This window comes from Megachile rotundata, chromosome 8 (genome assembly GCF_050947335.1).
Source record: "Megachile rotundata isolate GNS110a chromosome 8, iyMegRotu1, whole genome shotgun sequence".
Taxonomy (NCBI): Eukaryota; Metazoa; Arthropoda; class Insecta; order Hymenoptera; family Megachilidae; genus Megachile; species Megachile rotundata.
Window position 1 is genome coordinate 14,607,460 of NC_134990.1, and position 25,073 is coordinate 14,632,532.

The 25,073-nt window shown below is 36.0% G+C and overlaps 2 protein-coding genes and 1 long non-coding RNA gene across 13 annotated transcripts in view; 1 reads left to right on the forward strand and 2 right to left on the reverse strand.

Annotated features, from left to right (window-relative positions):
• Window positions 1-19,864, forward strand: part of Arms (Ankyrin repeat-rich membrane spanning) — a 32,043-nt gene extending 12,179 nt beyond the window's left edge. For 4 of the 10 annotated variants that reach the window (XM_076534316.1, XM_076534315.1, XM_076534313.1 and 1 more), the window contains 15 exons: window positions 9,678-9,809; window positions 10,505-10,603; window positions 10,687-10,785; window positions 11,551-11,748; window positions 11,819-11,917; window positions 11,981-12,277; window positions 12,485-12,860; window positions 12,943-13,107; window positions 13,168-13,375; window positions 13,452-15,363; window positions 15,433-15,606; window positions 15,677-15,824; window positions 15,894-16,015; window positions 16,235-16,349; window positions 17,667-19,864. In XM_076534316.1, the coding sequence (XP_076390431.1) occupies window positions 9,699-9,809; window positions 10,505-10,603; window positions 10,687-10,785; window positions 11,551-11,748; window positions 11,819-11,917; window positions 11,981-12,277; window positions 12,485-12,860; window positions 12,943-13,107; window positions 13,168-13,375; window positions 13,452-15,363; window positions 15,433-15,606; window positions 15,677-15,824; window positions 15,894-16,015; window positions 16,235-16,349; window positions 17,667-18,430 (4,887 nt within the window). In that variant the 5' untranslated portion in view covers window positions 9,678-9,698 and the 3' untranslated portion in view covers window positions 18,431-19,864. Of the gene's footprint in view, window positions 1-912; window positions 1,274-4,791; window positions 5,154-6,264; window positions 7,462-9,677; window positions 9,810-10,504; window positions 10,604-10,686; window positions 10,786-11,550; window positions 11,749-11,818; window positions 11,918-11,980; window positions 12,278-12,484; window positions 12,861-12,942; window positions 13,108-13,167; window positions 13,376-13,451; window positions 15,364-15,432; window positions 15,607-15,676; window positions 15,825-15,893; window positions 16,016-16,118; window positions 16,718-17,666 lie in introns of those variants that run through there. The other 6 variants (XM_012284421.2, XM_076534318.1, XM_076534317.1 and 3 more) reach the window with 6 other exon arrangements.
• On the reverse strand, window positions 16,697-18,154 carry LOC105662392 (uncharacterized). Its single transcript, XR_013038994.1, has 2 exons — window positions 18,013-18,154; window positions 16,697-17,794 (listed from the first exon to the last, which is right to left on the reverse strand). It is a non-coding gene; the product is annotated as an uncharacterized LOC105662392 (long non-coding RNA).
• Window positions 19,865-19,918: 54 nt separating the features above from the next.
• Window positions 19,919-24,203, reverse strand: yrt (erythrocyte membrane protein band 4.1-like yurt). Of its 2 annotated transcripts, XM_003702795.3 has the most exons (7): window positions 24,039-24,203; window positions 23,799-23,946; window positions 23,544-23,720; window positions 22,749-23,459; window positions 22,251-22,684; window positions 21,615-22,037; window positions 19,919-21,401 (listed from the first exon to the last, which is right to left on the reverse strand). In XM_003702795.3, the coding sequence occupies exons 1-7, from the start codon at window positions 24,201-24,203 to the stop codon at window positions 21,270-21,272; spliced, it is 2,190 nt and encodes a 729-aa protein (XP_003702843.2). In that variant the 3' UTR covers window positions 19,919-21,269. The 2 variants fall into 2 exon arrangements, with proteins under 2 accessions (XP_003702843.2, XP_076390439.1); XM_076534324.1 differs by lacking the exon at window positions 21,615-22,037.
• Window positions 24,204-25,073: the final 870 nt, after the last annotated feature.

Sequence of the window (25,073 nt, forward strand, 5' to 3'; positions counted from 1 at the left end):
CTGTGCTTTCTGGTCTTTCTGTTTGTTTCTCGAACGTTTTCTTCAGATTATAACGAGGGCAATCGTCGTTCGCTCACACAGTTTCCACGGTGTCGTTGCTTCAGGACACATATTTACATACACATCCGCTAGAATTTCACGATAAGATCATCTGGAATCGGGTGAAATTACCGAGACCCAGATAAAACTCGGTAAATACGGAAAATTATCGTGTATGCGACTGCCCTTGCTTTTAATTAGCTCCAAGATTTCATTTGGAATGCTAATAAACAAACGGTTCTTGCAACGGAGAGGAGTGCCTTGTTAATTCGTGTTCGGTGTTGGCGTGGAAAAGTATTTCGCTTCGATTCTGTTCATATTGTGTTCATCGTGGTTAAACTTGTGAACGCGCCAGTTATTCTTTGCACGATGCTTTTGTGTACCTGTGAATACAGTTTTTGGCATACGAATACCGCGGGCGAAATAAATAGTCTTCACAATTGACAGAAAGCTTGCAAAGGACATTAACCTTTAAGTGCCATGGCACAGGCAGATTTAGCTCTTTTCTCGTTAAATATTTTCTGCGTTCGAAAGTGGATAATGGTTATAATGTGTTTACTGTTTAATTCGGGCTCCACTGACGTAGCTAGAAATAATAAAACAGCTTTACTTAGCTGTTCTGATTACATTAAAATAAAGTACAGTATATTATATGTATATTAATAAACTGATACTATTAATTTTGATGATAGTTATTTTGAACATTCGCAATTTCAAAATAACTAACACAGCCATGGTAGTTCAGGGTTAAATATGAAACTCAAGCTAAAAATTTCTTTTAACATTTTGGGTAAAATTCACTTCCATTCAGAAAATCTTTCAAACTTGACGCATCTGGCGCGAGATGTCTTTCATTTGTCAAGTCTCATTTTGTCTGTGTCGTGTTATTAATATTTCATGTTACAAATAAAGAGTCATTAAACGAACGAAAGGCATCTGTTTCTGTGGCAAATTTGGAAGAAAGAAAATATGATAAAAATTATCGGTGACATGGAATGAATACAGTGTTGTTAATAGTGATTTTAGCGCCATATAGTGTAACCAGATAATGAGAGTATTTTCGCATATAGACACGGTTTCCATGGAATCCTCGAATGAGAGGAGTAGTTTACTGAATTCTGAACGAGATGTAGGATCATTGTCTTCGATCCCGCAGGGATTGAGTCGGGCTCACTACGGATCCTTTTCCTCGTGTCAACAGGTGTTACAGTCGATCTGGAACAAAAGTAAGCAGGTACAGAAAAAGAAACGGTAAAATTATTCATGGATTACTAAAAAAAACCACCCGCATCAATTATCCAGTTTCCAATTGCACAATCACGTGCAACGCCAAAAAACCGATCATAACTCGATCTATACAAAACACGTAGTCCCTCGAATTCGAAACATGTCACGAACCATTGTTTTTTCTCCAACATTGTATACAAAATTTAGCATATTTTCCGATCGATATCTCGAGTATGTTAACATATGTAAGTTTCGTAATGCCGATAGAACCTACAGGTGGATCTCGAGATAAAGCACTTTACTACTTGATCGTTTGCCTGCGAAATTGTGCCAAAATTTTTCCACGTGTTTCGAAAGACAAATGAGGGGCGCAACAGTGTTTTCGTACATCGAACGGATTACAGTGGGCAGCTTGAACCGTACGTTTTACTGCCTGACAGATTTAATACTCCTAATTACACGACAAATTTACAAGTCCTTAAATTCTTTATAAGTCTAAAGCAAATTGAATCAGAGCAATGTTAACTAGTCTGATACCTTTGGAACTATGTGGACCAACTATATTTCAAAACACCAAACTAAAATGTATCAGCATTTTTTACCACATCTTATTCTTTTTCTGTTGTGCTGTGTGTGTTGAAATTTAGGGATATAGGAACCTAGAGATATTGAGATTTAGGGAAATTTGGGATCTTTGGAAATTTTGGGGTCTAAGGAAATTCGAAATCTAGAAAAATTTGGAATTTAGAAAAATGTGGGATCTAGGGAAATTTGGAATTTAGGGAAATTTGGAGTCGAGGGAAATTTGGAATTTAGAGAAATTTGAGATCTAGGGAAATTTGGAATTTAGGGAAATTTAGGGTCTAGGGAAATTCGAAATCTAGAAAAATTTGGAATTTAGAAAAATGTGGGATCTAGGGAAATTTGGGGTCGAGGGAAATTTGGGATCTAGGGAAATTCGGGCTATAGGGAAATTTGGGGTCTAGGGAAATTTGGAATTTAGGGAAATTGGGATCTAGGGAAATTTGGAATTTAGGGAAATTGGGATATAGGGAAATTCGGACTTTAGGGATATTTGGAATTTAGGGAAATTGGGATCTAGGGAAATTTGGAATTTAGGGAGATTGGAATCTAGGGAAATTTGGAATTTAGGGAAATTGGGATCTAAGGAAATTCGGACTTTAGGGAAATTTGGGGTCTAGGGAAATTTGGAATTTAGGGAAATTAGGATCTAGGGAAATTTGGAATTTAGGGAGATTGGAATCTAGGGAAATTTGGAATTTAGGGAAATTTGGAATTTAGGGAAATTGGGATCTAAGGAAATTTGGAATTTAGGGAAATTGGGATCTAGGGTAATTTGGAATTTAGGGAAATTGGGATCTAGGGAAATTTGGAATTTAGGGAAATTAGGATCTAGGAAAATTTGGAATTTAGGGAAATTGGAATCTAGGGAAATTTGGAATTTAGGGAAATTGGGATCTACGGAAATTTGAAATCTAAGGAAAATTGGGATCTAGTGATATTACGATCTAGGAGTGTAGGGACCTAGGGATATGTGGATCTAGAAATCAGATCTAGGAATTTATAAACCCCAAGTGTACATGCACAATAACACATGTTTCCCTTAATCTAACCATGTTATTATCCCAACTACAATTTGATCGTTAATCTCTAATTAGCAATTATGGTATACCGGTTTCATCTTTAATCAATGTAAAACCTCAAGTCCCCTATGGGAGTAATCTGCGGGATCAATACGGATTAAAATAGATAAAGAATTATATTATGTCGTATCGAACGTCATTGTTTCAAAAAGCAACGCAGCGAGGATCAATTATATTTATACCGGGAGTTGATTTAAGGCGCGCATTAAACTTCCGGTTAGGTTTGCACATTTTGCAATTTGTTTTGCATCGCTACAGTGTATTTATCGCATCTTGATTACACAAAACGTTTCCGTGCAATTTATTACGATACGCTCGAGCCATCTATTAAGAAGATTTATGATCGACTGATATATTTCCTGACAACGTTTTCTTTGTTACTCGGAAATGCGCATCGTTACAAGAGGAAAATTGGTGATGCTTCTTTATAAATTTAGCGATGCGTATTGTATATGATTTACTTTGATAGTGGATTCTTTTTTTCTTTGATTTTTTTCGTTGGGTTGAACAGCGTTGGCACTGTACGGAGGAAGGGTTAGAATTATCGGAGCTTGTTTTCCCAGCAGTGCTATTCGTTTTTATGATCCCCAGTAAACGACATGCGGTTCGTACACAATTGATTAGTCGGTTGTGGGCTTTAATTGGCCCAAGTGCCGCGAGTAGCGCAAGGACGCGCGATGCTTCTCGTCTAACTCTAGGAAAATATTTTTCTAACCGAGCACACCTACCGTTCTGTGTCTAAATATTGTTCTGTAGAACTTTTTAAACGGTTCCTGTTACGTCGGTATCGCGTTACACGACGCGTTAATTGCTCGATTTTAAATGGCGTTCATAAGACATCTGAACGAAAGACGTTCCGATTAATTAGATATCAAACTATTTACTACAATTCTGTATGCAAATAAACTTGTTAATTCTTCAGTAATATTTTTATTAATTACCAAAGACATGTACTTGACTTCGTTCTTGAAAATTGATTATCTTCAAAACGCTTAATTGCCAGCGTTCACTAAAACAGTGAAATTAGTGTTTGCGTACATTAGTCAGAAATCGTTATCAGCGAATTATCTTATGTTTGCTCTGTACGAACGTAATGGAATAAATTTTACGATATAAGCTCGGTCAGTTTTTACGGGTAAATCAATTCGCTGCTTCTTACGTCACTAGTCATCTTCGTGATCGTGATACATTCCTGGCTCCAAATTGATGATGTTTATATCGTTTCTCTCAAGGGAATCGATCCTTGCATAATCAGGTCAATCACGAGACCTATGGAACTGTGCTCAAATTGAAATTAGATCACCACATTTTTCATTTAAATCAGTATTAAAAAATAATATAAAAATTTATGAATTAACGATACGTGCTTTGAGATCGTTTTAAATTTTCGCGCGTTCGGGAGTGCAGGTAATAGCGCGTAGGATTTGAAAAATAAAAACGAGGTAGAAGTCAAAATTAATTTTAAATTGCTTGAAAGTTTAATATATATAGTGCGTAAAGTTTAAATGAACCGTAAAAAGGTCGGGAATTAAATTGAAAACCATTTGAAAATTTAGTTTTAACAGCGCGCGAGATTTGAAAAACGAAAACGAGGTAGAAGTCAAAATTAATTTTAAATTGTTTGAAAGTTTAATATATATAGTGCGTGAAGTTTAATCGAACCGTAAAAAGGTCGGGAATTAAATTTGTAACAATTTGAAAATTTAGTATCAGTACGAAACTTGCGCGCGAAATTTAAACAAAGAGCTGAGACTAGAATTAAATTTAAATTATTAGAAAATACCTATACTAGATAGTATAAGAATTTCAAGAATTCCAAGCTTGAAAAGAACCAGAATTTTGTGACCACTCGCGTACGAGAGCGCGCGAAACTTGAAAAAAGAAAATAAAATTATGTACCGCCGAAGAAATTCGCGATCGCGAGTTCGTTGAAAGCGTACGATTGTTACCCGCGATTCCGCTGAACTGTGTACACGACTTTAAAGATCCCAGGTCGGATATATAAATGTCGCACGATGTTCTACGCGATGTTCTTAAGCGATCTGCTGACGACGCGGATCGCACGCGTTTCGAGTGAACCGCGTACGCGTATTCGGTTTGCGAGGAAATCCGGAACGTAGCTTCCGGAAACGGTGTTTGGAGCAGAGAAGAAGCGATGACCACGAGAAATTTGGAAAAAATGCTCAGACTCACCGCTTTGTCCAGGGTCCGTCTCACTTTACGGTATATTGATACGAAATCGCGATTGTCATCTTGGATCTTTTGCTTCTACAGTTTTTTGAACTTCCATTAATTTTATTTTCCATTTTCAGCATCGGAGTGTTAGTAGCTTTTCTCTTATCGGACAGTAAACAGTTTCCTGTGCATTTATCTTTTATTAACACGTCGGAGATTAGATTTTTATTTAACTGTAGTTTGGAATTTGATTAAGTGAGATTGCTTTTTAATGCAGAGTAGACAAATGAGTTAATTTAGATATTTAGTATTTATTTGATTTCCTGTTTGGTGCAAGACTGCATGTTTTAGAATACATTTCTTCCTCTTATGTAGAACGAATATGATTATTCTAAATTATTTTTAATAAATAATAAACTTCAATGAAGTTTGTAAAACTTGAGATTATTTCACCAAAAATTAAATTATTGTCTGAGTTAGAAAATTGTCATAGTGTTCAAGTAGACATTTTGTTAATTGATCTTTCTTTGCTAGGTTATTATAAATTATTTTTAATGAATAATAAACTTCAATCAAGTTTGTAATACTTGAGATTATTTCATCGAAAGTTGGACAAAGAAGTATTGTCTCAAGAGTTAGAAAACTGTTATAATTTTTAAATAGACACATTTTTAATCGATCATTCTTTGCTAGGTCATTATAAATTATTTTTAATGAATAATAAACTTCAATCAAGTTTGTAATACTTGAGATTATTTCATCGAAAGTTGGACTGCTGTCTGACTTACAAAATTGTCATAGTGTTTAAGTAGACATATCGTTAATCGATCATTCTTTAGTAGGTCATTTTTAATTATTTTTAATGAATAATAAACTTCACTGAAGTTTGTAACACTTCAGATTATTTCATCGAAAGTTGGACTGAGTTAGAAAATTGTCATAGTGTTTAAATACAGATATTGTTAATCGCTCATTCTGTAGTTCAACAAGTTTCCCACTTCACGTTCTCCGTCATTTACGATCACTCCGCATTCGAGAACGAATGTTTAAATAACGATAAAAAACCAAAGATGGGGAAGCACATTCAATTGCTGCAGTTCTCATAAATTGCTCTTCGCTATTTATCTAGCAAAGATTCCTTTTCGAATCGTGAGCTCGTTGAGGAAAGAATGCCATGCGGAAGGCCAAAGATGATCGTTTCAAGATCACGACGCATCATTTTCGCATCAGTATCGAGGAGGACGACGAAAAGGAAGAAGAAAATTCATCCAGAGACAGCGACAGGAGGATCTCCATAACTATCGAGGCCGATTCTGGATTAGTATTAAACCAAGAAAATGCGATCGAAGATGGTAAAAGTGTCGAAGACCCACAAGGCGTGGATATCGAATACGAAAAATGCGGTGAACGCGTGCGGAGAACGCAGAGTCACGAGTCTAAGGCCTCCAGCGATTCCAGAGAAGCCTCCGACCCCGAAAATGTGGTTCCCAGACCGAGCGACTTTGATTCCGTGCCGGTTGAAAACGCGCAGAGGATGGATACAGAGAGATTCGAGATTCTGTATTCCAGAAGATACTCGATGGAAAGCAGAAAGTCCATCAAGGACCAGAGTTTCCTTCCCTCTGCAAATCCGGACTATTCTCTGGAAGCGGCTGCAATTTACGAGCCCGAAATTGCAGAACTTTCCGGAGAGACAAACCCAACCGTGATAAGTACGGAGATACAAGAGAACATTGTATTGGCTCAGCCGAACGTGAATCCTCCAGCTGCATCTCCACTGCTGCTGCGAAGGCGTTACAAGATCATGTCCACATTTTCGAAGTCCTCTAATTTGACCGGAAGCTCCTCGTGTCTGAAGGACGAAGACGATTCTCGGGAAGATCAGAAGACACCCAGAAGACAGACTCTGCCTCTGGTTGGAAAGAACCAGCCTCCGACTCCTACGTATGAAACAATAATTTCGGGAACCGGTGTGAATCCCATCAGGAGATCCAGCATAGCGAACGCCGCCATCTGCTCGAGTCTAGCGCCGAGTCTCGTCAGCGCGTACCCAGGTATACCGAACTGTCTGCTACCTGGTGAAAACGAATCACCAAAGAACGAAGAACCTGGAACGAGCGGCACGAATGGACGAAGGATTAAGTTACCCTTCCTTCGACTTCATATACCGCAACCTAACGGCTGGGAGGAGGACAGATTTAACAATCATCATTCCTATTATCATCACCATCATCATCATCATCATCATCACGTGTTCCCGCATTTTCACGTACCCACGATCACCTTTACTGCGCCAGCCACCGATGGTGAATCTGGCCGCAAGTTCAACTTCGGAATTCGCAGACAGTCGCAGCCGGTTAGTCTGGACTCAGGACTCGAGTGATTTTGTTTGGTGTGAGCTGTTGTTTATTCTTTCTTTTGGAAGCAATGCTGGAATTGTGGATTGGTATTAACATTTTGGTGGAGAAACATTGAGTGCAATTTGGACGGGGGGAGAACCTTGAGAACTTGAGGTCTTTGGGGAAATGATTTTAAGAGCCTTCTTGGGGTTTATGAGGATAAGTGGGTTTTGGGTAGATTTTACTAATTTATGTTCTTTTTAAATTCTTTTTAGTGAAGATTTTAGGGTTTATAGTTTTTCCTGAGATCAAGGCTTTTGCATATAGTCCTTAAGTTTCCTTTGGATTTTTTAGATTTTTCCTGAGGTATTTGTTTCCCTACATTTTCCATGAGATCTAAGCTCTTCCCAAATCCTCCTCAAGGTTCTAGGTTCTCCAGAGATCCACCTCAAGATTTGTCTAGGTTCTCCCCAGATCCTCCTCAAGACTGATCTAGGCTCTCCCCAAATTCACTCTGAGATCTCCCTAAGCTCTCCCCAAATTCTCAAGTTTTATCTAGGTCCTCCCCAGATACTCCTCAAGTTTGATCTAGGCTCTCCCCAAATTCACTCTGAGATCTCCCTCAGCTCTCCCCAAATTCTCAAGTTTTATCTAGGTCCTCCCCAGATACTCCTCAAGATTGATCTAGGCTCTCCCCAAATTCACTCTGAGATCTCCCTAAGCTCTCCCCAAATACTCCTCAAGTTTGATCTAAGCTCTCCCCAAATTCACTCTGAGATCTCCCTAAGCTCTCCCCAAATTCTCATCAAGATTGATTTATGCTTCCCCCAGATTCTCCTTGGAATCTCCCTAAGCTCCCCCCAAATTCTCATCAAGATTCATCTCGGTTCTCTCCAGATCCTCCTCAAGATTAATCTAGGTTCTCCTGAGAGTCTCCTCCAGATTTATCTAGGCTCTCCCCAAATTCACTCTGAGACCTCCTAAGCTCTCCCCAAAATTCTCCAGCTTTCTCTAGCTTCCCTAGATTCTCCCCAAGGCAGGTAGTTCCTTCCCCCAAAATTCTTACCCAAAAAAAACCAATATTGCACTCGAATGTACATCCACCGAATCAACATACATGTTGCTTTTAATTAACACGATGACTGCCACGGTCTAATCACCTTCAAGGTGAAACACCGCCCAATTTTACAAAAACTCAAGCTTGTATTTTTATCTCTACCAAAAATATAACTACTATATTTGAGACGCGAGTGTCTTAATTCCATTTTATTCACTTTTGTTCTGCAAATTGAAACTCTAATTACAAATATAATGAAGATGCAAAAGTACATTTTCCAGTTAATTAAAATAACATGGATCCACATGGAACTTGCTGAAAATGAAGTTTCTGTCATTCAAAGGTCTCGGTGTTCCATTAATATTGCAATTAGCTTTATCAAAGAGTGACGCACCGATATTGTTGTCAGAATATAGGGCACGGCTTAAACGCGAAAGCCTCTGCAACAGTTTCAAGCTGGTTTGTTCCTTAATAGCCTTGAGAGGAGGTCTATTGATTTTAGACGAGCCTATAGCTTCGTCAGAAATCAAACGATGCACGTTGCAATTTATTTATTATTTATTTGTCGATATAAATAACGTCAGAGGACCATAATATCTCTTATCGAAACCCCAAACCTTATCTCGCGCAAATAAATTTCGATCCGTTCAACAAGAATTTTAGATGTTCGAGACAACAACTGACTCACAGTCTTCATAAATTTTTCTCAAGCTTCTCAGATATTTTTATACAACGTTCCTTTTATTTTGTTTGGATCGCAAGGATGCATTCAGAGTTTCACGCTTCAACGTCATTAAACATTAAAATTCTATGCAAGAGCGCTCTAACAATGTCACGGTCAGCGATTATTAATCATCGTACCAAGAAATTCCGCTATTCATTAATGGAAACCTTGAAAATAAACTGCTAATTAACCCGATTCGCAGATCGGAAGATTAACGTGTGAACGCGTGTTAAATTGTTTGAACGTAACAATTAAAACGCGAATTTCTGAACGATACGAGAGTTTGAACGATTCGCATGGGATTAAGATTACATTTAACCGAATGATACCAGTACTTACGCAGCAAATTAATTCGGCAGCCCGTCGATCGACCAGCGTGACACGATTCAGTTGACAGTCGCTCGCCGGCTTAACCAGCAGAAAAGAACATTTTTCCGTTTTCTTTTTCGCAGACCTTGCATCGGACTGACTCGATGGTATCGCTCTGCTACCGATCTCTCGCCAGCTATATCACGGATGATAATCTTGCTGGTCTGCAAAACTTCCTCGAGAACAAACGAGTACAGATCGATGATCGAGACGAGGTAACATATCACAATTTATACAGTATGTCTTTCATGCAGTATGTCACAATGCTTAGTACAACTACCACTTCTTCAAACTTCACTGAAATAATTTTTATTTGGAAATTTGACAAAGTGTGGTACACAACTGATTTACAGTTTGATATTGCCAATTAGTAACTTTGAATAGTTATTCACTTTTCAGTCATTGATAACTATCTTAAGACACAGTCATCTTCTGAGACCTCATCCTCCAAATAGATGTACGACAACCACCATTTTGTGATGCTTTTATGTCATGAAATGGTGCTAGACTTTCTTTGTCTCCGAGTCGGTCATTGTTTGCTTTGCCGCATTGATCAGCCATGTTGTATTGAAATTATTGATAAGACACTTACACAGTCATTTTCCTGAGACTTCGAGCTTTAAATCGATGTATCACAAGTGCTACTTTGTGACACTTTTGTCTTTCATGATTTTACATTGTAACATGCTGTATTGTTTAAAGAAAAATATGTAAATCATGGCTATTTAACCCATTCGAAGCTTTTACATTAAAGGCTTGTACATTAGAAGCTTCTACATTAAGATACTAAGTCTTGAAAGTGAAGGAATAAATGTTTTAGATACACTTTTATCGTGACGCACCTGGTGCGTCGAATGGGTTGAGTCTATGATCACATTGATCTTTTGGTTGATCGAATTATTTTTGACAGAATGGTAGCACAGCCCTCATCCTTGCAGCGACTAAGGGGAAGATCCACTTTGTGCGGGAACTTATTAATCATGGAGCAGATGTTAACGCAGAAGATGGGGTTAGTATAAATTTCAAACTTGACATATACCATACTACATTTAAAAACTGATGTCTTTTTAACTATCTCCTTGGAATTTTCAGGACAACTGGACAGCATTGCTTTGCGCCGCCAAGGAAGGTCACACCGACGTTTGCCTCGAGTTGCTCGAGCATGGGGCCGATTTGGAACACAGAGACATGGTAATATTTTTAGTTCTGGAGAACCTTTGCCAATCCTTGGACAAGATTTCTACATCACTAGGTCAGAACATCAGCAGTCAAGAATACCAAGGAATACCAAGATACCAATATCACTTTGATGTCAAAGAATTTATTGCACCTCAGTTTCAAAATTGCTTTCTGCATCCATTCTCTGAATATTTTTACCCTTGTGTCATGTTCATTTTAAGCAGAACGCTTGGCACTGTGCGAGACTTTTTGACCTTTATTAACACAAGGATTAAAAAGGCTGGTAGATAAAAGGTTAACACATTATTGTATTATTCATAGGATTGGATGCTTCATTTCTAGTAGCCTTATTAGAAATTCTCTTATCAGAAATATTAATGTACTTGTATCAGCAAAATGTTGTAAACAATATGTCATATATTGTAGACAAAATGTTGTAAGACTAGTGCAAATGTTGGAGACAATATGTCATATGTCACAGACAAAATGTTGTAACACTAGTGCAAATTTTGGGGGCAATATGTCATATGTCATAGACAAAATGTTGTAACACTAGTACAAATTTTGGGGACAATATGTCATATGTCATAGACAAAATGTTGTAAGACTAGTGCAAATGTTATAGAAAATATGTCATATGTTACAGACAAAATGTGTAAGCCATGCATAAAATTTATTCAAAATAATCTTGTTCAATGGAAACTTACAACAGGCTAAATATGGCAGTCAATGAACATATGCTTGATAAAATGTATAAAAAATGTAATCTATTTTTAGGGTGGATGGACGGCACTTATGTGGGCGACATACAAAGGGAGGTCGCCGACGGTGACGATGTTGCTAGCAAGAGGAGCTGACGTCAATGCACATGGAAATTTTCATATATCTTCGTTATTGTGGGCTGCAGGCAGGGGTTACCCTGACATTGTAAAAGATCTTATTGCTCACGGTGCTAAGGTCAATGTTGGTGACAAGGTAATTCAACCTTTGTACCTTAGACAACGCTTTAAGAGGCAAAGGTGAATGAGACTTTTTTCCTTTTTAGTATGGTACTACAGCTCTGGTGTGGGCCTCACGTAAAGGACACGTGGAGATTGTAGACGCTTTACTGAAAGCTGGTGCTAACGTTGATACTGCTGGCATGGTAAGAAATCTAAGAGTTTGAAGTTTGTGTGTTGTCAAATGATAAATAAATAAAATTTTGTAGTATTCATGGACGGCGCTGTTGGTGGCGACTCTTGGGAATCACGCGGATGTAGTTCTACTACTTTTAGAGCACAAACCAAACGTGAATGCACTCGATAAAGATGGTTGCACGGCCCTGGCGATAGCTTGTCGAGAAGGACATCACGAAATAGCGAATGCTCTGTTAAACGCTGGTGCTTACGTGAACATTCAAGATAGAGCTGGCGATACAAATTTGATTCATGCCGTGAAAGGAGGTCATAGAGGAGTAGTTGAATCTCTTCTGAAGAAATACGCCGACGTAGACATTGCTGGCAAGGTAAAACAAATAAAGTTGGTTACGCTTGAGGTAATCATCTGATCGTAGTTAAACTTCTACCGCCGTAGAAAGTTTCGCCAAGTAGTCTTTAATTCATCATTCTGAAAATTGTTTTGTAATAAAGACAAATAGTTTTGTATAACAAAAACGATTGCTTTAAGGATCTAAGATCCAGTTAATCGTCGTAATTTTATTGAAATATTCTAGGATAAGAAAACAGCAACTTATATTGCAGTTGAAAAAGGCAATATACCGATATTAAAACTGTTATTGAACGCCAACCCAGATTTGGAGATCGCGACTAAAGACGGTGATACACCGTTACTGCGGGCAGTTAGGTCGCGAAATGCGGAAATAGTACAATTACTGCTAGACAAAAAGGCTAAAGTCTCAGCTACCGACAAAAAGGGTGACACTGTACTTCATATAGCTATGCGCGCACGATCGAAGGCTATCGTCGAGATATTGCTGAGGAATCCAAAAAACAGTCAACTTCTTTACCGTCCAAACAGGCAAGGTGAAACTCCGTATAATATCGACATCAATCATCCAAAGACCATTCTTGGACAAATATTTGGTGCACGTAAGTATTCTGATACGATTTCATTTACTAGATATACTTTGTAATTGGACCAAAATTATATTAATTTTCATAAACATTTCAGGGCGTCTAAATACTAATGAAGATAACGAGAATATGCTGGGTTATGATTTATACAGTAGCGCATTAGCAGACATTCTTAGTGAACCATCACTCTCAACGCCTATAACTGTTGGCCTTTACGCAAAGTGGGGTTCTGGGAAATCCTTCCTGTTAAACAAATTAAGAGGTAATTGGAAAGCTTCTTGTTACAGTTAATTAAATTTCTTATGTGTATTTATTCTTTCAGAGGAAATGAAGAATTTTGCTCGGCAGTGGATAGACCCCGTATTTCAGTTTTCATTCTTGTTGTTTGTAGTAGTAACCCACGTATCCTTGTTAGTGGGTACTACGATAGGTCTTGCCTTGCAGTCGTGGGTCGTTGGTCTTGCCTGTGGCATAAGTCTTATCCTCATTACATACATCTTTTTAATACTTGTATGGTATGCCAACAAAAGGTGAGAATATCAATTGGAAGAATTCAATTGAATCTGCTATAATATTGCAAGAATTTAATAAACGTTTAAATTGTAGGTACGATTGGTATTGGCCGTACAACTTTACAGTAGCTTTAACTACAAAGTTGAATTCATTGAAGCTGTTGTTGCAAGTGATTTTCTGTCATCCTCCTGGCAGCAGAGTTCACGACGGTGTTACTGTCCAACCAATAAAGTTTTATTTCACCGATCAAACTCGAGTCGGTACAACCGCTGCCGGAGAGAATGCAGTAGTACAAATGGTCGGATCTCTTTATGATTCTATCGAAAATGACTTTGGTTCATTGTCCACCAGATTGTACAGAGCGTTCAGGCCAAAACCTGATAAATCGACCACAACGTGGAAATGGAGACACCTTTGTTGTTTACCCTACATAGTGATATTCGAATTTTGCTTTTGCAGCTTGCTCGTTGGTATCTCTGTACTTACAGTCTACCTCATCGATATTTCTAGTAGCGAGCCAACAATAGAGAAAGTTACTGCGCACATCATTATGATAACCGTTGCCTTAATACTAGCCGTTAGTATAATAGCAAACTTGTACACCTGGAGTCGAACGTTGCAAGCGCTTGTTTTCTCGCAAAGGCGTCATCTTCAACGCAGCATTTCCAAGTTGGAGACTCTTAAAAGTGAAGGCTTTATTCAAACGTTGAAAAGCGAAGTTAATTTGATGACCGAAATGGTCAAGTGTTTAGACAGTTTCATGGCTCAACAAAGCAGATTAGTAATAATTGTGGACGGTTTGGACAGCTGTGAACAGGACAAAGTGTTATTAGTTTTAGATGCAATACAAGCATTGTTCAGTGATAATGGTTATCCGTTTGTTGTCATATTAGCAATTGATCCACATATTATTGCCAAGGCAGTGGAAGTCAATAGTAGAAGATTATTTACGGAGTCCAATATTGGAGGTCACGATTATTTGCGCAATATGGTACATCTTCCATTTTATTTACAAAACAGTGGTTTAAGAAAGGTAAAAGTTGCTCAACAGACTGCTCAGCATAGTAGAAAAACCACGTGGACGGAAGCCGAAGAGAGCGTTACTTATACCGCCTCGAGTACGATGCATCATTCTGTGTCAAATAGAAGGCTCAGCACGGAATCCGGTATAATGAACAGCAATGAAAAATTGAAACCACAAAGTAGAAAAGGAAGTAGAAAATTACGATTGAGTGAATCGATCGCGAGTAGTATCGGTAGCAATCTGAATCGACTGGGTGGAGCACAAGATCTTAATAAAATGCTTCTCACCGACGATTACTTCAGCGACGTGAATCCTCGCAGTATGAGAAGATTAATGAATGTAGTGTATGTTACTGGGAGATTGTTAAAAGCATTCCAAATTGATTTCAACTGGTATCATTTAGCTATTTGGATTAACATTACCGAGCAATGGCCGTTTAGAACATCTTGGCTGATACTACATTACGACATGTACGAAGATACCTTGGACGACAACATGTCCTTAAAAAGTCTTTACGATAAGATACGACCTCAAATTCCAGTACTTAAAGAAGTCCAGCCTCTTTTGGAGATGGACAGGGACGAACGCAAGTTGGATATTTTCCTAACGTTTCATCGATCCAGCTTACTCGTCAGCGATATGAAAATATTCTTACCGTTTACGATCAATCTTGATCCGTATATTAAGAAAAAGATTAAAGAGGAACAACAGAGTATGGAAGAGGAAGTAGGTTTTGGACAATATAAGCAGTACAGTCCTTGGACAGTACATGGTAATGGCCACGATCAAATGAATAAGAGTGGATTAACAAATAGAATGAAGTTTGTTAGAACACCTAGTTTACAAGGACCTGTGCCACCGGTACCGTCAACACCATCCTGGTTTGTTCAACCATCATTGGATTGGCAAGGTTCTCCTTGGGTGCAAATACCTCCCATGGAACCTAAAATCAAACCTCTTTCTGCTACTACAACTTTACCGGTACGTATAATATTCAGCATGCTAGTGTTCTCTTCTGCTGTATGCTATATTATTTTCTTTATCTTTTAGTCCGAAATTTTGGAAACAAGGCTGTCGACTTTAACAGTGAACGGTGTTTGTGATCTTATCGATAGGATTGAAAGCTTGAGTTCGAGTCATGCACCGCAGTACAAACAAGTTATTCAAGAGAATAACATTAATGGAAGAGTTCTATTACATTGTGATTTACAGGAGTTGAAGAAAGTGAGTTTTATTTCCTTGTTTTTAAACAATAAATCTTACAATGTATATTAAAGAATCGTTCATCACATAGGTATTAAAAATGGCATTTGGAGATTGGGAACTGTTTCGTATGGTACTTGTGTCGCTTAGGGAATTAGAACTTTCTTCCTTCAGTACACATGAAGAAGGTTCTCGAAGTGTGCGATTCACTGTAGGTTCAGAACAAATTCAGCGCAAAGGTATATGTATAAATTTATTATATCTATCAAATTATTATTACATTGTAATCACACTATACGTTATTACAGATCATGCTTTGCAAGGAACTTCGATACGCGTACCTGTTCATACAGAAAAAGAAAAAGGAAATTCAAGGACCGATGGTACTTCAAGACGAGATCAAACGAAACAATCCATCATGGAAAAGCAAGTAAGTGTCTTTCGAGTGATACCCGAATAATGTTTGTGTTTATAATCTAACGATTAACTGATTAATAAAATATTGTTTTCATTACGCTTGCCTGTGATTTTAGTTTCAGGTAAGCTGAACCAAACTTACTTTTGCTTATTAAAATTTGAATAGTAAAATATTTGCAAGCAACATAAGGTATTTCATACGACCAGAAACAAAGGTAAATTTAATTTTTAGGTAACATTGGAGGAACAGATGATTTGTGGAGCATTGCAAACGTTAAATGAAGAAGCTTGTGAAGATGTGTTAGATGTACCATCTTCTACCGTAGTACCATCAGACTCACTTTCAGGTGAGCCCTCTTCCCTACCACTTTCACTGCCTCTGGTAATAGTTCAAGAACCACCGCAGCCAGACCAAAAACGTGACATCGTAATTGAGTACAATACAAGTCTTTAATGAACCTGTTAAAATCGAAGGCAACTGCATCATTTAATTATATGTCATGTGTACTACTACAAATCATCGCATTTGAAGATGATTCTATAATCTCATCATTAGCAGTTTTTCAGGGAAATCTGGTCAATGTGTCTGATGTTTTAATGTCTCTTAATATATATACATACGTCAATACGTAGGTACATTTGTAACAGTATTATCGAACATAGGTGTAATCATATATTAAAAGAAAACAGTCAATAAAAATTTGTTATATACGTATATTTTAAGTACAATACACATCAAAGAGGTGGAAGGAATTTCCTTCTGAATCTTGCCTCTATTTTCTGAAAATGTGCCAATGCGTTATGATAGACTGGATTATTGTATAGATAAAAGGATATAAAATGAATGACATATGTTAAATAAAAAGAAATGTGTCATCCGTATAACGAACAACGTTATGGCGACAGTGACTTGAATGTGTGCGTTGTTATAATAAAGAAATATCATTTTCATGTAGTAGTTTAATATATTAATGGTATTACTTGCGAACATTGTATGTCGTGTTGTATTTTTAAAACTATACAAAACATTCGTACCCTTCTTGTACGTCTTTGGAATCATTTGAATGTTGTTATTTAATTGGTCATTGTATGATTAGTTACAATTACCTAATACTTAAGAGTATTTTTTCATAATTAATATTTGTAAAACAGACTGTGATAACTACGTGTTACTATCATTGAATGTTAAATGAATATATTTCTTTCTGGGATGTTTATGCTGATAGATCTTGTACATTTAGAAAGATAAGCTTTTACATTAAAAGGGAAAAGTTTTATATACCAAAGTGAAAAAACTACGATTATATTTTCATCTTCATGTATTTTTCTTTTTGTACTGTGTGTACAGTTATTCTAATTAGGTTATTAGACAATTATATTATAAAAGCAAATGGCAATAAAACTTTATTGGAAATATGAAATGATATTATCTTTCTTAGACTAGATCTATAAGCTTCTGTATGCTTTCATTTTATATCTTTATCCAAAAAATAGAATTTAATAACATCAATGATGAATCAGAGACAAAATGAAAAATAAAAGTATTCTAATTATCAACCACAATTCAGTTAAGAATCCTTTTTTACATTATTCAACGTATTTTAATCGACTTACTTTTTAACAATTAGAAACAGAAAAGCGCGTAACATAGAGCTTTGTTTTAGGATCAGTCTCAGCGGCTCCTCAAGACACAGATTACGTGATTCTTCAGCCTAATCCACTTCTACACTGGGTACCAGTTACCGATGAAATCGAAACCTCAGACGATAGTTCGTTCGAGTCCACAGTTCATCTTCAGCGTACAAATTCACAACGTAGCATTACATCTCAGCACAGTACTAGATCAGCCTGTTCGTTTGGACGTAAAGACATAAGAAAAGGCGGAGGCAATTTGAACAGTAGTAGACCAGCATCTCTCTTTGTATCTCCACCGCCTTCTCCTAGACCTGCCTTTAGATCTAAGTCAACAGACGAGAATTATGTAGCTAATAATATACCCATGAAGTCTACCATTTCAACACCGATGAAGAAACGACGTTCCGCCTCTACGTTGAACGACGAGGTGGCCCTGCCAGTTCCTGTTCCAAATTCTAGCCTGGAGAAGTTAACGAAATTAAAAGACCGTTTAATGGGCACGTTACCTGTGTCACCTGCACCGGGAGAGAGCGAGGATGAATCTACGCCATTAGTTTCTGAATTATCTACCCCAACTCATTCGCAGTCTGATAGCGTGTTCAAACACGACTGTAGCGAAGAAAACAGTAGCTCGATATCTTCGAATAAAAGCTTGCCGCGAGACGGGGAGAGATGCGTTGACGTCGTTGATTATTCTGATACTGTTAGCTTGATGGTGAGGGAGTCGTCCCAGGTACGATTCTTATCGCGACAAGATGCTGAAGAATGGGACAATCCTGAGACACCTGTATGATATCTTCTATTACACAATCGTCAGCTCGGCTGATTCACCTAAGCATGCCACTTAAATTATTTGTTAATTGTTTGTTGCATGAGAGAATTCAAACCAAAGTAATATTTAAATATTTATGACCTTTGCAATTTGATAACAAAAGTTACAACAAACAGTTCATAAATAATTGTCACACTTAGATCAATCACCTTGTATTATACTCTATGGCTAATATACATATATGCTGCGTCAATGATAAAACGTTAAGTCAGATGTACTTAAAACAAGATTTGTGATATATTTTCGAAGGTAGATACTATTATACTGCAGTTGAGGATTCTACTTTGTAAATAATAACTAGATTATGTCGAACTTTTTAGATAAAATGTTTACAAGTGTTCACACATCACAAAGAGTAAACTCTACTTTTAAATAATATGAGAAACAGCACACATTTCATGCAACGTGTGCGCAGATATGGTAGAGTTTAAATTTTAGGAAGAATATGTGTACGGTCTTAGTGATTCATTGACAAATAACATTCCTTTATAATTTTAGTGTATTTAACAATGTGAATGTCAGTTCTTTATGAAAAGACTGGTACAGAGACAGAAGATATCTGTATTTTTTAAATTTTATTGTAAACGTTTTCATGATGCTTGATTGATTTGTGTCTGTTGATGGATGTAGCTCGTAATGCAATGCTTTGAACAGATAAATTTTTAACAAACAAATGCTCATCGTTTGTTTGATATAGACTATTGTTGATTTTAAACGATAGGTACGACTTGTCAGATAAATAAAATAAACAAATATTACTGATTTATAAGGTGACTGGTACGAGAGATAACGTATTTTGTCTACAAGCACTCGTATCAGTAAGATAAAATTCTTTGTACTGTCTTTAATATTATACATTAGTTTGAACAAGGAAGTTAATAATTAGTTACCAATATATAAGATCGTTTGAAACATTATTGAAAATATTTATATTTTATTTTTAATTATATGAATACTTAATTTTACTGCCAACTTTTTTATTAATTTAAAATGAATATTAGTAACTTATATTGGTACTTTAATCTTTCTTAACAAATAAACTTTGAAAACGTTTGTAATGTTAACGAGTTATTATTAGATATGATAAGCAGAAAAGGTCCTATCATTTTAATTTTACTGTGAGTGATTCAATGCCTATTTTATAAAATATGCAGAAGGATGGAGAAGTCAAAAAGATCTACAGAATTTTAAAGTACTTTTTTATTATAAAGCAAAAATTATATATATCTATATATATAACAGTGTGTATATATAATACTTTAGGACGGAATACATTAGGGTATTAGTTAATATTAGATTGTAAACACAGGTAATACATATATTAGGTTTTCAAATAATAGTGTTATATGTACTTTGCTTATTACTATTAAATATAATATATTTAAATACATAAAATGTCAAACTACTTTCATAAATGCTCATATATGGAATACAATAAGTACTTCAACAGCCTTTTTGTATATAATTCATTCAGGCAGGTCTTACTTTTACTTTTCATGATTTGTTAAACATATTTTGTTCAGCTGTCTTTTAAATAAATTACAAATAACAAATTTAGTAATACAATAAACTACATATCAGATCTACAAAGTTTAGAGAATGTTTCAAATTTACACAATGAACATGAGAAACAAATATATTTTTTCTAAGACAATTCCTTAAGCTTATTCTTACAATCGTCTTCTTTAGTTTATTGTATTACTTATGTCAAAAAATAATTTTTATAAAATACTGATATGTCAATTACAAAACATCACAACTACAGAAACAATAAAAATTACAAGGAAGAAAATATTTCAGTGATACAAAGCTGCATGATATAGTAAAGCATACAATATAAATACAAATAAGTTTACAAATTTTCAATTTTTTCCACATGAAAATGTATCACTGCTTCTTTCTAACTTTTCATTAAAATAAATGAGAATAATAGATCATTTTTATGAACTAATTGTACTATATCAATCATAATGTACATACTTCTGTGGCTAAAGATATTTTCAACAATAAAACGATTTTATAGTACTTAAAAACTTAATCAATAGGAATGAATATAAACTTGAATAGCCTTTTTTAATGTATTATCAAAGGCACTATGGCAAGTAGGAAATACTATCTTAGAGATTTTACATACTTTCAATTGCGAATTCTAAGTAACATGTAAAGTTTGTTCAATTATGCATAAATATACAATCAAGCGCGTATTGTAAACATAATTCCATGTTTTAATTTTTGAAAGCACCAATCTTTTTACTTCGTATGTTCTGATCCATACTGACAAGGTGCAAAGACATTTCTCTCTTTGTAAAAGTTACCTATCCTACTTAACAATAAATGCAGAACACAATTGAATGACATGGCAGAATAACATTAAAAATGCATATATATGAAATAATATTTCTGCATAATTACCGAGTTCGAAGGAATGTTGTAATAAAATAAATGAAAAAATAGCACTTTGAAGTACATATTACTTTTACAACGTTTAAGAGTACTTACGTCGTTACTATATAATATTAAGTATACGATTTTATAAAAGTTGTTCCGAGCACATAATCTCGTCATAAAACTCACAGAATGAAATTATTTTATATCAAAAGTCTTTAAAATTTAAGAAGTATAAATGCTTAATTGGCCCCTTGAAAATGTAAAATTATTTTAAACTGTATTGTCCGGTCTTATGAGGCAATGCAATTTTGTAGGCACTTAAGTAGCTTACGGAAGACGAGATTTACCACATTCCTCGATATTTTTCAGAAGCATTATTCACCTTTATATCGTTGTTTCATAAATAATCATTTTAAAGCTGAGTCGTGATTACTGTCTTCCTCGTAATTACAGTATGTTTAATTGGAGTTTGATCTATCGTTGTGTTTTGTGATGGATCAGCAACTAACCAAGGACTGATATCAGAAACTGCTGTATTGTCATCCTAAAACATACAAAATATGTATTATATAAATCACAAGTCAGTTATACATATTGTAAAGTTGGTATGAAATGTCAGCTTAGAAAAATACATTACATACGTTAAAGATTAAGCATGTGTACATACAATTTACACAAACTCAACAAAAGCATTGTGTACAAGTTACATGAACAATTTATATTGCAATAGCTAATAAGCATGAAGAATAAACCACACCTTATGAGTAAGAGTTGTAGTAGTTGTTTGTATTTCTTCAGTTTTCACAACTCTTGCTCCATTCTTTTCTGTTTCTTCAGTTTTCTTTTCAGTAGTAGGCTGTACTTCTTTGAAGGGGTTGAGCAGCCCCAAAAACGGATTCGAATCTATAAACGGATTCGTATTCGCTTTCTTTTCTTCTTCCGTTTTTGTATCTTCTTCTACACTTTCGGTAGTACTAGTAATAATTTCGTTGCTGTTATCGTTAGTGAACGGATTAAATGGATTCTGAGACTGATTCGAAACTTTAGGATTTAACTGTGTGGTTTTTTGTTCAATCTGTCCCCAACTGTCTAAAGAGAAATGCGTTACTGTCACATTATCCTCTGCAGATGGATTCATCACCGTAGCTCCGCTTACAGAAAGTGTCAGTTTATCTCCTCCCTAAATAGTGGACAATGCAAAAAAGCAAACAAATTACAACTCAAGCCTAGAAGCTCAAAAACGCAACACAATATTTTTAATACGTACAAATACAATGATAAGGCAAAGTTTCATTAAATGATGTGTATATGACATAACAAAAATGACAAAACAACTTTCTACTTCAATGGATTTGAATTATTGATATTGATTATTCAAATATTATTTTCTTACCACAGATACAATTGTTGCTGCATCAGTATGCTGATTATTTTTAGTAACGACTGTTGATGGATCCGTAGAGGTAATTGAAACCAAGTTAGAGTTCTTGCCTTGCTCAAGAGACTTTGCTTTCAAGATATTGCATTTCAGTGATTCTGGAGGAATAGGTGTACGAGGTGGCAGTGAAGAGGTACCACCAACTTGATTATTTGGCACTAGTGATGTTTGATTAGTCATATTTTCAATGATCAAACTAGTCTTTACTGGTTCAGATTCTTTTTCAGTGGCAGCCACTGTCGTTTGATTTCTAGGCTCCAAAGGTTGTTGATCTTTGGCAAGTGATTTTAACAGAGAATCCACCAAAGGTGAAGATGTAGCATGTACACTGGAATCTGATGACTTTGTACTGCATTGACTCGACTGACGTTGCAAAGGTTCCTCTTCGGCTAAAAGTGATAATATTTTTGTTATAACTAGTGTGTGAACTTGTGAATAAAATTATATATTTACCAGCAGGCGGTGCAGGCTGCTGCGGTGGTGGTGGTTGCTCAGTTTGTTGTCGTTGACGTTCCCTCAAGACATGACTCTGTCGACGAGCGTATCTCTGACTTGGACGTCTCTCAAATTGCACAGTTCTACGAGCTCGGTTCAATTGAGTAGTTTGAAATTCAGTTTTTCCGCTGTAACGAAAACGTGAACCCATCCTGAAGAAGTTCTGACGTCCGCTAGCACCTTTGACGGGAGCACGCAATCGAAAGAATGCATGATGTTCTACAGCACACTTCCATAAATGTTTACAAGCCTTTTCATTTACCAATCTGAATACAAACGTATGTTCTTGTTCTCCTCTACCTTCATCATCTTCTTCTACTACAACCAATGTTAATTTTTTCTTTTTAAAATCTAGACGACCAATCTTGGGCCAGAAAAATAAACCTATCTTTTGTGTTCCTTCAAAAACTAAGATTCCAGTTGGAGTTAATCCTAGAGAATATTCGCATGCATCCTTCCCAAGTACAGTGTGCATATCCACACCGTACATGTCCAGCCATTTAGCTTTACTGAGATAAGTTGATTCAGCTTGTGCTGGACTAAGACCTGAACATTTGGCATATTCTTCAAGTATTTCAAGCTCCATTTGCTCTGTTTGACCTGGTACAAATCTAAATTCAGATACTGTAGCTGCACTGTGAATGGCAGGATCATAATCTCCAAGTTCAGCTGAAAATATGTAATAATATAATTACATATTTATTACAAGTTATATATTTTTTATAATATTTATTGTAGGTACAAACTGCTTACATTGTAGAGCTAAAGCAGCTAACTGTACAGCAACCTGATGAGGGCAGTGAAGTTTTCCATCCAAAACATCTTGTTTCAGTTGCAAGAAGAACTGATACCTTGTTAATTCTTCACGTAATGTATTAGGCTCTGACGAATAAAACTTTACCTTAAGACGTAAGGTATATGGTGGACCAACTATACAGAATTTCATTCATTAATTAATAAACAGTTACACTTTATAGGAGCATATAAACAAAAATTTGATAAGCATACTTTTTACTTGTTTCTTTATAGGCTTGGTTGGATCCAACCAATGTTGAACATTATTGCTGTCTGTATACTGCAGACCAAAATAATCCTTTTCTATTAAATCTAAGCTATAAAATACTTGTTCATATAAATCGCTGGCTAATGCCTTTTTCTATAACATAAAAGCATACAAAATATAAGTAAATCTGTTTACTATGAATGGTAACACTTAAGAACTGACATTTGATAAACTGTTGTACTTACTGACAGCTCTATGGGCAAATCTGTGCCATCGAGCAAAACAACTCTGCACTGAACAACATTTTTATTGCTGAGCAATCTCTGATTTTTAATTTGGGATGACGTAGTTTGTCCACTGACACTACGACCCCGTCGTCGTGATAGAAACCTTAACATTTTATTTGACATACGTTAAAAAACTTGCTGCTTTGCAGGTTACTCCCAGTTAAAACGCTACATTCCTCGTCACACGCAGATATCCTCTTCATAAGGTACGTGGATAAATACGCCCACTTTTACGAGTACGCATCAGCTGGTCAAAACAACGAAGAATATGATCACCACATAAATGCAATTGTTAAAATTATATTATATAAGAATTCTGTTACATTTGTTCGTTGACTAGCCATAACAAATATCGAGATCCAAATCCATCAAAAGGTATACATTTCCCCATTACAGCACCGCTACGAATATTTTTTAATGTCGTTGCTTAGATGGCGTTACCTACAGTTTTCAATATCGGTATTATAGCTACTGCATCCTGTAATTTAAAATAATATTAAATATTTGTTCATTGTTTACTTTATTATTAAGATACATCGAGTTTCAATGTAATTATTGTAACATTAGTTCTATTGTTAATTGCTTTAGGAAAAAATAGGTTAAGATCAATGAAACATTGTCAAGACTTTTGCAATAATAAATAGGATAATAAATGAATGTTTAATAAAATTAGCCAGAGTATTTATTCTCAAACCTGACCTACTTTCCTTATAATTAGATTGCACTTAGTATGTACTTTTTGTATATATGGCGGGAGAGCAGTTTTGGCAGTTAACCTCCTTTCATATTCTGTTATCCTAATACCAGGAGGTACCAGCGGACCTGTCGGTTTTGCCACCATGTTATCTATCGTGCCACCTCTTTTGATATTCTGTTATCCTGTTACCCGAGGAGCATTTTGAGCAAATGTAATCATACTTGACGATGTCAAACAAACATGGCGCCAATGGCGTCTGACTTCAATAGCCTAATGAAACAATAATTTTTCTCTTA

What these genes read in the sequence shown, in the direction of transcription:
- yrt (XM_003702795.3), bottom strand. Translation starts at nt 24,203, where the DNA reads ATGTCAAATAAAATGTTAAGGTTTCTATCACGACGACGGGGTCGTAGT. An exon ending in AGCTGCTTTAGCTCTACAAT is followed by an intron (nt 23,460 to 23,543) that starts GTAAGCAGTTTG and finishes ACATATTTTCAG; the next exon opens with CTGAACTTGGAGATTATGAT. An exon ending in CTACAACTCTTACTCATAAG is followed by an intron (nt 21,402 to 21,614) that starts GTGTGGTTTATT and finishes TGTATGTTTTAG; the next exon opens with GATGACAATACAGCAGTTTC.